Here is a 15,854-nt window from a genome sequence, read left to right on the forward strand (position 1 = left end):
GATAAAATAAAATAAGGGCATCCGCTATGGTGTGAGGTTTGTTACTCGTTGTTATATGGCGGGCAACTAAAAAGAAAGAAGAGCATTTTTACGAATCGAAGCTTCTTTCGTGAAAGCTTTCTTTTTGTTCTATCTATATTTTAACTTGTGGGAAAACTATCCTCGTGGTTTTTTTAAAAAACTGCCATGATTGGACTCTCCATGTCGTTATATTTTATTAGACAGTATGCTTCGATAGTTAGAACTCTTGAAACAATTGCCGCACTGTTGTCGTTCTGCATTTCCAACAGCATTACGCTTAAAACCAAAAAACAAGCAGCTGTCGTAGGACATGCTACATTTTTGTCTACTCATATCTTTAGAACTGCATGATGTATTTGAAATGATACGTTTCCCACTTAAATTTAAAAATTTGACCTTGATGACAGAAAATTACAGAAGACAAATGATAATTAAAAACGATCTACATTTAGCAAACAAACCTGTACACCAGGGTTTCCCAAACTGTATTCGGCGGAACACCAGTGTATAAGTGCTCTGTGAAAAACTAATAATAATATGGTGTTTTTCTTCAACATTTAAAAAAATTTATTGTGATTTCTGTATTATTAGTTATGATTTATAATTGAGGCACTCAGTAAAACAAGTTTTCTGTTTTAAAAAATTTGATAATTTTATGTACCTTCAAAATAAACAAGGTGTTCATCAAAGTACCGGGAGTCTAAAAGTGTTCCGTCTGAGGAAATGTACGGCAGCCCCCTCTGTAAACTATTACTTAATAAAAACAAATGTCTGCCATAGCACGATAAGACTGCCATCTACCACGCTGGCGTATTAACAACACTTCCTCGGAGGCCCGCTGGATATCACTATTACTTCACACATTGTTCCCTTCCTCAGAAAGCAAATAAAACAAATTATTAATTTTATGAAACTGTCGCAACGTGTGTAGTGCAAGGTTCCGACGCCCCTGGATGCCGTAACAAACTGTTCGAAACAGTCGCTCTGCATCATGATGAAAAGTAGAAGTTTCTTCCTGAGTGAGGGACCGGGTAGGTAATTTTCATTGTGTTGCTCACCTGGGTCGGCCATTCTAAAGTTTTAATTGAGAATCGCTAGTTGCATAACGTCTCTGGTTAGCGTGTTTCTGCAGATAAGTGACCACCAGTTTGTCAACAAGAGTGCAGATACGAAGGCCATTTCAAAAGTTCTGCGCACTGGAAGACCCGATTTGAAGAAAATACTTTATCACAAGATGCCTTTACAGGCATTTAATATAATCTCCATTCTTGCTTATGAGAGCTTCCCAACGTTTAGGCAACTTCTGTAATACGAAAAGGGCCCCTTCATTGCTGAACTGTCTGATTTCTCGGGTCACTTCACCTAAAGCTTCATCAGCTGCATCAAAACGTTTCCCACGGAGTTGTTCTTTCAATTTGGGAAACAAAGCAAAGTCTACTGGACTCATATCAGGACGGTATGGTGGGTGAGGAAGTATTTACGATCCGTATTTGTAGAGCGGTTCTCTCACTGGTAGGAAAATATGCGGTGTTGCATTATCGTGGAAACTGGAACAAGCTGCAAGCATGTTAGGCCTTCTTCGACGAATTTTCGGGTGCAAAGATGCTGTCATTAGAGATGACAGGCACTGTGTGCAACACGGTTGATAAGTCGTTAGAGTCCTACATACCAAGGGGTGCTTGTTTACTGGTGTCCTCGCCACGAATTCTCCATGTCGGACGTGGTCCTCCTCCTCCGCATCGGAAAACAGCAGATCTTATTTAAGTTAAAATGAAAAGGCGAGATCGCAATAATATCTGATCAATAACCCCCTTTCGGCTTATGTACAAGCCACCTTCAGAATTTTTGGTCCCCTATCGCTAGTGCTGACGGCCCGTACGATCGTGGTATCATGAGAAATCCGACGAGCCGCCATCATTCCCAACGTTCTGGAGCGTTTCATTTTAAATTTTCTCCGGCGAGGCCATTAGGGTACCATAGTCACAAAACGGAGGGCCCACAAACAAATTTTCTGGAGAGGTGTTGTTAGAGATATGGAAAATATGCTTGCAACTTGCCAATGGTGCCAGCGCATTCAAGTAGCTCCAGTGCAAAATATTTCCCACGGCCTTCTGCAGTGCAACCGTGGTCCAGGCTCCATCCTGATTTTGTAACCTCCCCACTATAAAAATATATAATTGTCTTTCACATTCAATGTAACCTTCCAAAAAATAAATAGCGTAACCTATCAATAATAAAATGCGACTAATCTCTCAATAAAATTGCGACTCACTTATAACCTTTCAATAATTGACTGTGAATTTAAACTGGTAAATTTTGGACGTCAGCAGTGTTGAGTCAAGGCCCTGAAAAATCATTCTGAATAAATTGAAAATTCTTACCTCAATGAAGTCGTCGGATAACGCATATATATCTGCTCCTATAAGAAATTTTTCTGACACAGCCGAGTGCAATGCTGGGCGATAGATTTGTCATGTATAAAAAGAACAATTGATTTTCCTTTGCAATAATCGGGATGACCATGGATTGGAGAAATTAGTGAATTCTTTAAATTGAGATGGATGTCAAGTTACTTTTTATGAGAAAGATTATTATTAAGAGATTTTTTAAAAACATTTACATGGTACTTGATATAACAATACTACATATAAGCGAGGCTGCTTTTACGTTATACTATACCGCTCAGGCACCGCCATCGTTCCCACGACCGGCCCAGCCAACTCTATACACACGACTGCTCGCTAGCAACTACTTACTCCTAACACACAGTTCCTACTGCAGTCAAAACTGCTCTTTGGTCTCAGATTCTCATATAGCTTACATATCGCAGGCAGCGCGTGAGCAGTCCATCGAAATTACATCTGCTCGAGTGCGCTAACAACAAATTCCGTAATCATGGACCTCTTACAATTTGCAAAATCCCATTCCTGGGATCACATTGGCTCATAATAGGAGGCGTCTGAAGTAAATTACCTTATATTTCTCGCATGCACTCTGCAATTACTGTTAAAGCTATGCAGGCACTGACTAGGATTTGAACTACTGAAGGACTCCCAGAAACTATAGTTGCCGAAGATGGACCCCAGTTTACTTCTTTAGAATTCAGCCAGTTTTTTTTAATTGAATGGTATTCAATTAATGCGAAGAGCCCTGTTTCATGCAGTATCCGATGGATAAATGGAACGCTTCATCAGGACTTTCAGTCCGAAGTGGCGAAATTGCAGCGGAACCACAACATTGATGATGCTTTCACGCTGTCCTGATATTAATAACAGCTTCAGCTATATTTAGACCTTTATTACTGGCTCACTACCGGTTTCGTGGTACTAAAAGCCACATCTTCAGGTGAACATCTGCATAACAATAAATCCAGAAGGACATACACAGGTATGGTAAATTATTTTAAGATTTAAAAATAATTAAAATATTAAAAACTTTTACAAGAGAATATCAAAATGTTATTACTCACTGGATTTAAACAATATAGTGGGAAAGCTCAGAATCTTTTTACCCAAAAGTCATCGTCCGTCAAAACAAAACACTGTTAAAAGATGGTGTGTCACAGATTAACAACTGCCAGATTCCAATATCGTTAAAGAGTCCAAAACAAATCACATCACAGTGACCAATTGGTAACGAGAAAATAAATGAAAACGATTAAGACCTAATTTTGGGCCAGAATGAAACACGGAGAAGTGGTTGCCACACAATGGAAGAATGCTCTGCCTAGACAAAATTGCCAAGTAAATAGCTATTGGCGGTTAAGCAGAATTTGAAAAGAGCACTTACCGTTGTATGAGCATGATATTGCGCTCTATCATAAAGCAGAATTATGACGCTATTGTGTATAAACCATGTTGTTGTTGTTGTTATCTTCAGTCCTGAGACTGGTTTGATGTAGCTCTCCATGCTACCCTATCCTGTCCAAGCTCTTCATCTCCCAGTACCTACTGCAACCCACATCCTTTTGAATCTGCTTAGTGTGCTTAGTGTATTCATCTCTTGGGCTCCCTCTACGATTTTTACCCTCCACGCTGCCCTCCAATACTAAATTGGTGATCCCTTGATGCCTCAGAACATGTCCTACCAACCGATCCCTTCTTCTGGTCAAGTTGTGCCACAAACTTCTCTTCTCCCCAATCCTATTCAATACTTCCTCATTAGTTATGTGATCTACCCATCTCACCTTCAGCATTCTTCTGCAGCACCACATTTCGAAAGCTTCTATTCTCTTCTTGTCCAAACTATTTATCGCCCATGTTTCACTTCCATACATGGCTACACTCCATACAAATACTTTCAGAGAAAACGTCCTGACACTTAAATCTATACTCGATGTTAACAAATTTCTCTTCTTCAGATACGCTTTCCTTGCCATTGCCAGTCTACATTTTATATCCTCTCTACTTCGACCATCATCAGTTATTTTGCTCCCCAAATAGCAAATCTCCTTTACTACTTTAAGTGTCTCATTTCCTAATCTAATTCCCTCAGCCTCACCCGACTTAATTAGACTACATTCCATTATCCTCGTTTTGCTTTCGTTGATGTTCATGACACTGTTCATTCCGTTCAACTGCTCTCCCAAGTCCTTTGCTGTCTCTGACAGAATTACAATGTCATCGGCGAATCTCAAAGTTTTTATTTCTTCTCCATGGACTTTAATACCTACTCCGAAATTTTCTTTTATTTCCTTTACTGCTTGCTCAATATACAGATTGAATAACATCGGGGAGAGGCTACAACCCTGTCTCACTCCCTTCCCAACCACTGCTTCCCTTTCATGTCCCTCGACTCTTATGACTGCCATCTGGTTTCTGTACAAATTGTAAATAGCCTTTCGCTCCCTGTATTTTACCCCTGCCACCTTTAGAATTTGAAAGAGAGTATTCCAGTCAACATTGTCAAAAGCTTTCTCTAAGTCTACAAATGCTAGAAACGTAGGTTTGCCTTTCCTTAATCTTTCTTCTAAGATAAGTCGTAAGGTCAGTATTGCCTCACGTGTTCCAGTATTTCTACGGAATCCAAATTGATCTTCCCCGAGGTCGGCTGCAACTAGTTTTTCCATTCGTCTGTAAAGAATTCGTATTAGTATTTTGCAGCTATGGCTTATTAAACTGATTGTTCGGTAATTTTCACATCTGTCAACACCTGCTTTACTATAGTAGTACTTTACTATAAACCATAACTCTCCTGAAATGGGTTGACTTGGCCAGAGTCCCAACCTGAACCCAATGCTACAACTTTGGGGTGAGTTAATACGTCAGTTTCGCTGTCGACCACAGCGTTCGTCATCGCGCTCTTCTCTGGTTTCGGGTCTTGAGGAAGAATTGGTTACCATTCCCTCATAAGAATTCAGTCAACCCACTGAAAGTGTCCGTAGAAGAGGTCAAGCTGTCACAAAGACGAAGGGCCTGATATTTTTGATCATATAGTGTGTTTTGTGAAGTGAATGTTGTATTGATAGGCTGATCTGTAACATTGTCCGACTTCTATCTCAGGTTGGATCTAACAGACACAGTGTGTGTTAGTGGAGCCTATGAATATGAACAACATCTCTTGGTTCTGCTGAACGACTGATGCGTGGGCCAAAGTTTAGGTTAGATATTGCTGAAAGTTTACTGTTTTTTTGTCAGTTGGCGGTTAGTGAGAACGGTGGTAGGTAAGGCGAATGGTCGACCTGGGTTTATTGGGAGAATTTTGGGAAAGAGTGTTCACCTTTAAAGGAAGCGGCTTATTGGACGCTGGTGCGATCTATTTTCGAGTACTGCTAGTGTTTTTAGGATCCATACCAGGTCGGCAAGTGCGAGAATTATCGCACAGTCAGGTAACAGCTCATGCGGTCAAGTCGCTGACAAGAATAATATACAGAAGAACCGAAAAGAAAACGGAGGATGTGTTAGATGAAGATCAGTTCGGCTTTAGGAAAGGTAAAGGAACTAGAGAGGCAATTCTGATGTTTGCGGTTGATAATGCAGGAAAGACTAAAGAAAAATCAAGCCACGTTCATAGGATTTGTCGACCTGGAAAAAGCGTTCGACGATGTAAAATGGTGCAAGATGTTTAAAATTCTGAGAAAAATGAGGGTAAGCTGTAGGGAAAGACGGATAACATAAAATATGTACAAGAGTCAATAGGGAACAAGTAAGAATGGACGACGAAAATCAAAGTGCTCGAATTACAAAGGATGTAAGACAGTCTTTCCTCCGTACTGTTGAATCTGTAAATCGAAATGTGAGAAATAAAAGAAAGTTTCAGGAGCGAGATTAAAATTCAAGGTGAAAGAATACCAATGATACCATTCGCTGATGACATTGCTGTCCTGAGTGGCAAATGAAGAAGAAGAAGAAGAAGTACATGATCTGCTGAATCTAATGAGTACAGATTATGCATTGAGAGTAAATCGAAAAAAGACAAAAGTAATGAGAAGTAGCAGAAATGAGAACAGCGAGTAATTTAACATCAGGACTGATGGTCACAAAGTAGATGCAGTTAAGGAGTTTTACTACCTAGGCTGAAAAATAACCAATGACGGACGGACCAAGGAGGACATCAATAGCAAACTAGCACTGGCAAAAAGGTCATTTCTTGCCAAGAGAGGTCTACTAGTATCAAACATAGGTCTTAATTTCAGGAATAAATTTTTGGGAATGTACGTTTGGAGCACAGGATTGTATGGTAATTAAACGCAGACTGTGGGAAAGCCGGAACAGAAAAGAATTGAAGAATTTGAGATATGGTGCTACAGACGAAAATTAATTGGACTGAGAAGGTGAGGAAGGAAGAGGTTCGGGGCACAATCGGAGAGGAAGGCATATGTGGGAAACACTGACAAAGAGAAGGGAGAAGATGATAGGACGTCTGTTAAAACATCTGGGTATGACTTCCATGGCACTAGAGGAAGCTGTAGCGGGCGAAAACTGTAGAGGAAAACAGAGATTGGAATACATCCAGCAAATAATTGAGGCTCTATTGTAGAGGGACGAAAGCTGTAGAGGAAGAAAGAGATTGGAATACATCTAGCAAATAATTGAGGAGCTATGTTGCAAGTGCTACTCTGAGATGAAGAGGTTGGCACAAGAGGGGAATTCGTGGCGGGTCGCATCAAACCAGTCAGAAGCCTAATGACGAGTTCGGATTGAAGGAAGACATTGAAGCAATTCAGAGACGGGCTACTAGATTGTTACCGGCAGCTTTGATGAATACGTGAGATGCTTCGAGAACTCTAATGAAGGAATCCCTGGAGGGAAGGCGACGTTCTTTTCTCGCGAAACGGAGTGGAGACAACATTACGGTCACTGAGATAATGGAAAGTTGGTGCTCAGATAGTGCAGTGAACAGCTAGAAATTTTAGAGATCCAGAGTTTAAAGCTGACTGCAGAACGATTCTACTGCCACGTAAGGACCACGAGGATAAAAAATGATAAATAAGGGCTCATATGGAGGCATATAGACAGACGTTTTTCCCTCGCCCTATTTGTGAGTGGAACAGGAAAGAAGCCGTAATGGTACAGAGTACCCTCAGCCGCGAACCCTACGATGCCTTGCGGAGCATGTATGTAGATGCCTCTGCCTAAGATTAAATAATAGCCAACAGGACGTTCACTACTTTGTCTGACTCCTTGTGGGACTCTTTGAGATAGACTAATGTGATTCGACGGCTCCTGAGCAATAATAAATGTTTACCTACAGTAATCCTCTGGGTCTAAGCCATCGCCTCGATTATACTTAGAGTGTTGAACAGCAGTATTATAGCCGCTTGACGATTCCATAACACCAAGATGTGTCGGAATAGCAACACAAAAAAAAAATTGAAAGTGTTGGACCGCTCATGAAAAAGAATTTCAACACAGGAAATGTGATAAAAACTGCGACCGTGTGTCACCAAACTTTTGCAACATTTTTCCTATGATCAGGGCTAGTTAAATCCCAAGGAACTCCAACGGCAGCTTGGGGCACCAAGCTGAGAGGGGCATCTGCCATCATGTGTGGTGCCAACCCTACCTTATTATATTTCGGCTGTTGAGACACAACAGTGTACACAGGCATTCAAACACCTCACTGAAAATGTCAGCAGCAGAGTTCAAGCCGTCATAAAGGCGAAGCGTCGACGCTAATTGTACACTGTTGGCCATTAAAACTGCTAGTCCACGAAGATGACGTGCTAGAGACGCAAAATTTAACCGACAGGAAGAAGATTTCTCATACGCAAACAGCAGTTGACCAGCTCCGCCTGGTGAAACGTTGTTGTGATGCCTCGCCTAAGGAGGAGATATGGGTACCATCACGTTTCCGGATTGTAGCCTATCGCGATTGCGGTTTATCATACCGGAACATTGCTGCTCGCGTTGGTCGAGATCCAGTGACTGTTAGCAGAATATGGAATCGGTGGGTTCAGGAGGGTAATACGGAACGTCGTGCTGGATCCCAACGGCCTCTTATCACTAGCAGTCGAGATGACAGGCATCTTATCCGCATGGCTGTAACGGATCGTCCAGCCACGTCTCCATCCCTGAGTCAACAGACGGGGACGTTTGCAAGACAACAACCATCTGCACGAACAGTTCGACGACGTTCGCAGCAGCATGGACTATCAGCTCGGAGACCATGGCTGCGGCTACCGTTGACGCTGCATAACAGAGAGGAGCGCCTGCGATGGTGTACTCAACGATGAATCTGGGTGCACGAATGGCAAAACGTCATTTTTCGGATGAATCCAGGTTCTGTTTACAGCATCATGACAGTCGAATCCGTGTTTGGCGACATCGCGGTGAACGCACATTGGAAGCGTGTATTCGTCGTCGCCATATTGGCGTATCACCCGGCGTGATGTGAACAGTGAACAGTGGACGTTACATTTCAGATGTTTTACAACCCGTGGCTCTACCCTTCATTCGATTCCTGCGAAACCCTACTTTTCAGCAGGATAATGCACGACCACATGTTGCAGGTCCTGTACGGGCCTTTGTGGATACAGAAAACGTTCGACTGCTGCCCTGGCTAGCACATTCTCCAGATCTCTCACCAATTGAAAACGTCTGGTCAATGGTGGCCGAGCAACTGGCTCGTCACAATACGCAGGTCACTGCTCTTGATGAACTGTGGTATCGTGTTGCAGCTGCATGGGCAGCTGTACCTGTACACACCATCCAAGCTCTGTTTGACTCAATGGCCAGGCGTATCAAGGTGGTTATTAGGGCCATAGGTGGTTGTTCTGGGTACTGATTTCTCAGGATCTATGCACCCAAATTGCGTGAAAATGTAATCAGATGTCAGTTTTAGTACAATGTATTTATCCAATGAATACCCGTTTGCCATCTGCATTTCTTCATGGTGTAGCAATTTTAATGGCCAGTGGTGTAGCGATGTCCAGCATGAGGTGCCCGAATGTTTTAGATGAGACAGTGTGCAGTCTGAGCACTGCGACAGCAGGCGACGCGAAGGCGAGCACGTACCAGCATGAGCGCCATGCCCGCGGCGACGGCCCAGCCCCAGCCGCCCTCCGGGGGCAGCGGGTGGTCGGCCGGCGTCCCGCGCCGCTCCCGCACCCGCGCCTGCGTCCCCATCTCTGCTCAGTCACCGCTGCCTTCTGCAAACAACACCGAGAGAAAGTGAAATTAATTTACACTGCTTTTTCAATCCTCAACAAACAAAGTCTAAGTGGTCAGCGTAGTTTGCCAATCTGGGGTCTTGTGGGAAACCCTTTTTTTTTCTTAATACGAGAATAATTTCATAAATAATGCACACAATTTTTTTTGCTTGCACTTCTCTTTCAATATCTCTCCACACTCCTTCAGTACAGTCTCACTGCTTCTCTATGACTGAATCCTAAACTCTCGAAAGCTCTATAACTTCATCCATGACAACACTTGCATTCATACACTGATAAGAGAAAACGTTATGACCACAAAAATCAAATGAAAACAGTCTCCATCGCGTTTCTAAATTTCAGATTTTTTTATTCTAAAGCTACCGGTTTCGCCCCTTTCCTCGGACCATCATCAGACTTTTGACCGCCCGCAATACAGTATATTCAGTATAGAGGGATTGCTGAGCAATGTCTAAAATACAAGCTACAGTAATTAAAAACTACGATGTTCTACTCATTATGGCTACTGGTAGCGGCAGACAGAGCGAGGTGCTTAGACGTAACGTTGCCACTGCTGGGTCAGGCAGCTCTGAACGAGATTTTACAGCATGTATCGTAATTAATGGCGTAAACGCATACTGTTGAAAGTACACGATACTAGAGGCAAAAACGTCGCCGTAAACGTAGGGTCGAAATGAATATCTTGAGAGCTACGAGCAATTTTTAATCTTCGATACTGTGAAACAAATCTCTTCTACTGCAAGTTTTTGCTTTCCATATTTTGAGAAGTGGTAGTATGGACCAAAATAAGAAAAAAATATCCAGCAAACATGTGCTCTAAAACGCGTACCTTAAAAGTTACGAGCACTTGATCGTCAGAAGAGTTGTGTTTCTAAGTAGCAAAGATTAACAAGTGCTCATAGCTCTTAAGATATGCACGTGTTTACTAGACTTTTTTTCTAGTTTTGATCCATACTACCACTTCCCGAAATATGGAAAGCAAAGAACTTGCAGTGAAAGACATTTGTTGCACAGTATCGAAGATGAAAAATTGCTTGTAGCTCTTACGGTATGCATTTTCGACCTTATGTTTACGCAGACTTTCTTCTTCTAGTATCGTGTACTTTCAACTGTATGCGTTTACGCCATTAATTATGATACACCCTGTATACTATAAGCTCCGCCTATTTCCTACAGCATTACATCACTAATGACCAATCATGCGTGAAATAAACTACATTATTTCGTTTAGTCGAATTTAAAAGAAAAGTAGATACAACAATAAATACATACATTACACATAAAACATTTCACGTGTCTAATTCCACCATAGTTGATTTAAGTAAAAGAAATATAATGACATGCATGCTATAATCGCTATTGTGTGCAGACTACCACCTGTGGGCATTTGTATGTACTCGCTGCAGCAGAGACAGCTGTATTTGGTTGCTGTAGAAATGAATTGCCAATATTCACTGCTGCACTACAGCGAGGCCCACCACAGATACCATGGCAAAGGGCGGAACGCTGATACTTCTAAAGATCTCGCTCCGTCTGCCACCACCAGCAACCACAATGGGTGTAGCATCGTACATTTTAATTATTGTAGCTTTTATTCTAGACGCAGTTCAGCCATTTCTCTGTGCTGACTATGTATTATTACTGTATTGGAGCGGTCAAAATTCTAAAGATGGTCTGAGGAAAGGGCCGAAACCAGTTGCTATCAAATAAATAAAAAAATATGAAAAAGGGATCGAGACTGGTTTTATTTGACGTTTGGTATTTTATACCGATAGCTGTGCCCCAGAATGCTTTCTAGAATTACAATCCCTGCCCTCCGCGAGGTTGAATGACTCCTAGTGGTGTTGCGCGCACATGACGCAAAGGAAGGAATGTAAGCGGAAGAGAGACGAATGGGCTGTCTTTATAACGAAGATACACGCCGTGATTGCGGAAATCCACTGATATAATCGGTTTTGACGAAGGGCACTTTGTTGTGCTGCGGCTCGAAACGAGACTCACTGAAGCGGGAGCAGGTCGCCTCTTGGCGTACTACTGCCGTGAGCATCTTTGGAAGAGGTTGAAGGATGATGAGTAACGACTAGGCCGTATGGTATTGGACGATCAAGTCTCATCACAAAACGTAGAAGTCGGAGGGTCCCCCACTGTGTAATCCAGCCTAGGCAGTGGTCTGTGGCAGATTTGATATGTGTAGGTGTTTCGGAGCACACAGTTTAAAGGCCATTGTTCAACATTGAGCTCCACACTGCACGATCCCTACGGGTTCCTGTGATGACCCAACGACGTTGTCAGTTATGACTGAGTTTCCACGGTGTGTCGATATTAACGTGTCGCCTGTCGACTGAACCGCATTCATTGTTACATCAGTTCGATGGCTGTGTTCTTCCACGCCGTCATCCAGGCAAGTGGCTGCAGAAACACACACCGCTCCACAAATTGAGGCCGTTGAGGACAGAATTATGGTATGAGGTACACCGCGTTGGCATTCCAAGCGATCTGTGGTGGTAATCGAAAGCATCTCGACAGCAGTTAACTACGTGAACATTATTGCGGAGCAACTGCATCCCTTCATGCTTGAAGTCTCACCCTATGGCGGTGACATCTTCCAACATGATAACTGTTCGTGTTTCAAGATCAGAATCGTGCTACAGTGTTTTGAGGGGCTTTATAGTAAACGCACACTGATTTCTCGGCCAGCAACTGTGCCTGATCTGTACCAGTGGAACACATACCGGGCGCTAGCAGTGCCCGTAAACCACCGTCCACTGTAAACTCACCACAAACTTCACTTAACGCACTGTGGATTTCTGTCGGGCTTTTCCCGCATAAAGTTACGGTCTTGGTGTACGACGTCTGGTCTTCAACAGTCACAGTATCTGAAACCTCTGCAGGATCCATTTCTACCTATTGCCCATTTTATGTTGGAGTACGTAGCGAAAAAAATAAACCACGTGCTTCTTCCTCAAGCTTCCAACTTCATATGACGATTTTCATTGTCGTTGCATCAAACAATCCACAGAAATACCAATCGGCGCATTATTTATGAAATTTCCCTCGTATCTCAACAAAGTAGTGTAGAAGATTACTCATATTAGTTTCTTTGTATGTCTAAAAGTATATGTACATGAAATAAACATTTTTAACATGCTGCTTTAAGGTAATGCTCCCTAAAATAGTCCGCGCTGCTATTTTCGTCCTTCTAGTACTTTTCGGTTTCCACAGTTGGTAATAAATGCTTAGCTGCTCGTGCATGCGTGATCTGACTACATTGTTTTATTGAGAGAGTTTGTGGTGTAGATCAGGTGTAGTTCGTGTGTAAGGGGAATTCAGTTTTTATTGTGTGTGTGAATGTCTAAGGGACCAAACTGCTGAGGGCATCGGTCCGTAGACTTACACACTACTTAAAATAACTTAAATTATCTTATGCTAAGAACAACAGACACACCCATGCCCGAGGGATGACTCGAACCTCCGGCGGGAGGGGCCGCGCAATCCAGTTTTTTTATTCCGAGATTAATTAGTGTACCAGTAAAATTAAGAGCATGCTGTTTCTATTGTTAGCAATAATTCGTATTGAAATATTGGGCTGTATTTCAGTCGTATGCTGTTGTTTCTGGTGTGTAATTTTCTGTAGTCAAGGATTTGGCTTATGTTTCTGTACCGACGGTTGTAATAAATCTGGGCCTGCTTATGTTCTAAAAGGAAAATATATTTAAATTAACTGTACGTTTTGAGAATTGTTGTGCGGGACGAAATTACGAACACTCTTTATGTATTCTTGTTTTCGTTATGTTAACGTTTCTGCCAAATATTGACTTTAGTATGCTATAACGACATAACTGTAACTTGCCTACAAGTGAATCATAACTTCAGGAATATGTATAACAATTTTTAGCCTTCCCTAAAACCTTTCAGGACTAATACAGCTCCTAACGTACTAAGGTCACGAATTTTGGGCACCCTAAATTGTCGTCAAACTTGCTAAACAAAAGTATATGCGCAAACCGATTCCGTGGCAAGCAAAAACTGGACGACTTACATTTTCGTCTGTTGTCCACATTTCAGAAACTGATTCCTTTCGGCAATGATGAGTTGCAGCACTCAGTATCACACCAAAACATGCTGTCAGTTTTACAGATTCTACCTATGTCCAAATTCACATTCTGTTCAGTGTAGCATCTTCATTGTAATGGTGATCACCACATGACGCTTCAACACTGTTGCAGATGCGTGCTGTACCTACAATTTGGTCATCACAGAACATGTTGAAATCTTCGGGCACTGTGGCTCCAAGATCACTTGCGTGCTTTGATTCGGGAATGCTTCTTCAGTCTTTTTCTTATTGACGAGAATGACTTTCTGCGGGCAGTGAAATTGTCAATTTTTGTCCTGACTTTGCAATAAACTCATCTCCTTCGTCGGAGTCTCCATCAAAATTTTTGCTGCGAGTGTCATCTTCTTCTGAACTCACTTCAAGGTTATTTTACTATTCTGACGCATCTTGACGTAGAATAAAGTCATCACCAGGTTCTCTCAAGACATCTTCCGTGTCAGTGATATCACAGTCATCCACCATCCGAATAATGTCATCATCGAAGATTTGCTTGAGGGCCATTTTCGAGAATTTATGCGTACACATTATGAAAAAAAAGCCATCAAAGTATGTATCGTAATATACTAACAGTTGCCCTGCTAGGAGTCCGAGTATGTTTTAATTTTTATATACGTCCTATACATATATTTTAACAAACGCATCTTTCTAATTATATACTACACACAGGGCGACAATTAATGAACTATATAAAAAACTAAATTGGTTACCAAGTACGGCGTGCACACATTTTATTGGGCATGTAAACGTCACTATACATATTCGGATTTAGGTTACGATGTGTTCGATGTGCCTGCTATCATTGGCGATGATGTGGTGCAGACGAATAGCGAAATTATGCATGGCCCTCTCAAGTGTCGGAATATTGATGCTGTCGATGACCTCCTGAATGGCTGTTTTCAGTTCAGCAATGGTTTTGGAGTTAATGCTGTACACCTTGTCTTTAATACATCCCCCCAAAAAGAGACGCATGTGTTCAAATCCGGAGAATATGGAGGCGAATCGAGGCCCATGCCATTGGCCTCTGGGTACCCCAGAGCCAGAGTGCGGTCCCTAAAGTGTTCCTCCAGGAAATCAAACACTCTCCTGCTTCGATGGGGTCGAGCTCCGTCTTGTATGAACCACATCTTGTCGAAATCAGTGTCACTTTGGATAACAGGGATGAAATAATCTTCCAAAACCTCGTACGGTCGTCGCCGTGCCATCAACGAATATCGCACCGATTATTCCGCGACTGGACACTGCACTCCACACAATCACCCAACGAGGATGAAGAGACTTCTTGACCGCGAAAAGCGGATTCTCGGTCCCCCAAGTGCGCCAATTTCGCTTATTGATAAGTCCATCCAAATGAAAGTGGGCTTCGTCCATAACCTAAAGCATACATGCGAATACTAATTCCCGTCATGCCCCGCGGCCAACCGTGCAGTTTGAACGTCCTGACACAAACCGTCCAGAAGTTATGACGATTTTATTTCATATAGTTCAATAATTGTCGCCCTTTATCTTAAACAGACGCAGAACGCATTTTAAAAATATCAAGAATAAATTGGTTCTTACAGTTATAGCACAATAACCAAAAATCACACCTTAGGGACCGTAGAGGACCACACTTAGTATGGTAAGAGCTGAGGCAGTAGTTAGAAGAACTGACCTGTCATTGTAGTTTAATATGCAGCGCTCCATTTTTTTTTTTTTTTTTTTTTTTTTTTGAGCCAGACACAGGTGGAAAACGCGCCATTGGTAATTGGTACGCTGGCAAGCCTGTGTGTGGTTTCTTGGTGGTTCTCTACATCTACATGTACATCTACATCCATACTCCGCAAGCCACCTGACGGTGTGTGGCGGAGGGTACCCTGAGTACCTCTATCGGTTCTCCCTTCTATTCCAGTCTCGTATTGTACATTGTTTTAACCTAATGCTGGGCTGGCCCCCCTATAGCTTTCAAGAGCGTATTGTACACAGACAGTTAAAACACGATAACACACAGAACAACCTAGTTATAGATTTCCAAATATTAACAAGGCTACAGGCACGTGGGACAGACGTCTTTCCTCCCTTAAGTTACTGTCCTACTGTGGCGACAGAAAGGACGTCTGCTCACAGAGTTAA

The 15,854-nt window shown here is 42.3% G+C and overlaps 1 protein-coding gene across 3 annotated transcripts in view; it reads right to left on the minus strand.

Annotated features, from left to right (window-relative positions):
• Positions 1 to 15,854, minus strand: part of LOC126354562 (uncharacterized) — a 292,093-nt gene that overhangs the window by 139,791 nt on the left and 136,448 nt on the right. For 2 of the 3 annotated variants that reach the window (XM_050004305.1, XM_050004306.1), the window contains exon 2: positions 9,477 to 9,610. In XM_050004305.1, coding sequence (XP_049860262.1) covers positions 9,477 to 9,587 — 111 coding nt within the window. In that variant the 5' untranslated portion in view covers positions 9,588 to 9,610. Of the gene's footprint in view, positions 1 to 9,328; positions 9,394 to 9,476; positions 9,611 to 15,854 lie in introns of those variants that run through there. The other variant, XM_050004307.1, reaches the window with a different exon arrangement.

The sequence above is a fragment of the Schistocerca gregaria genome, chromosome 3 (assembly GCF_023897955.1).
Source record: "Schistocerca gregaria isolate iqSchGreg1 chromosome 3, iqSchGreg1.2, whole genome shotgun sequence".
In the NCBI taxonomy this organism is placed as follows: Eukaryota; Metazoa; Arthropoda; class Insecta; order Orthoptera; family Acrididae; genus Schistocerca; species Schistocerca gregaria.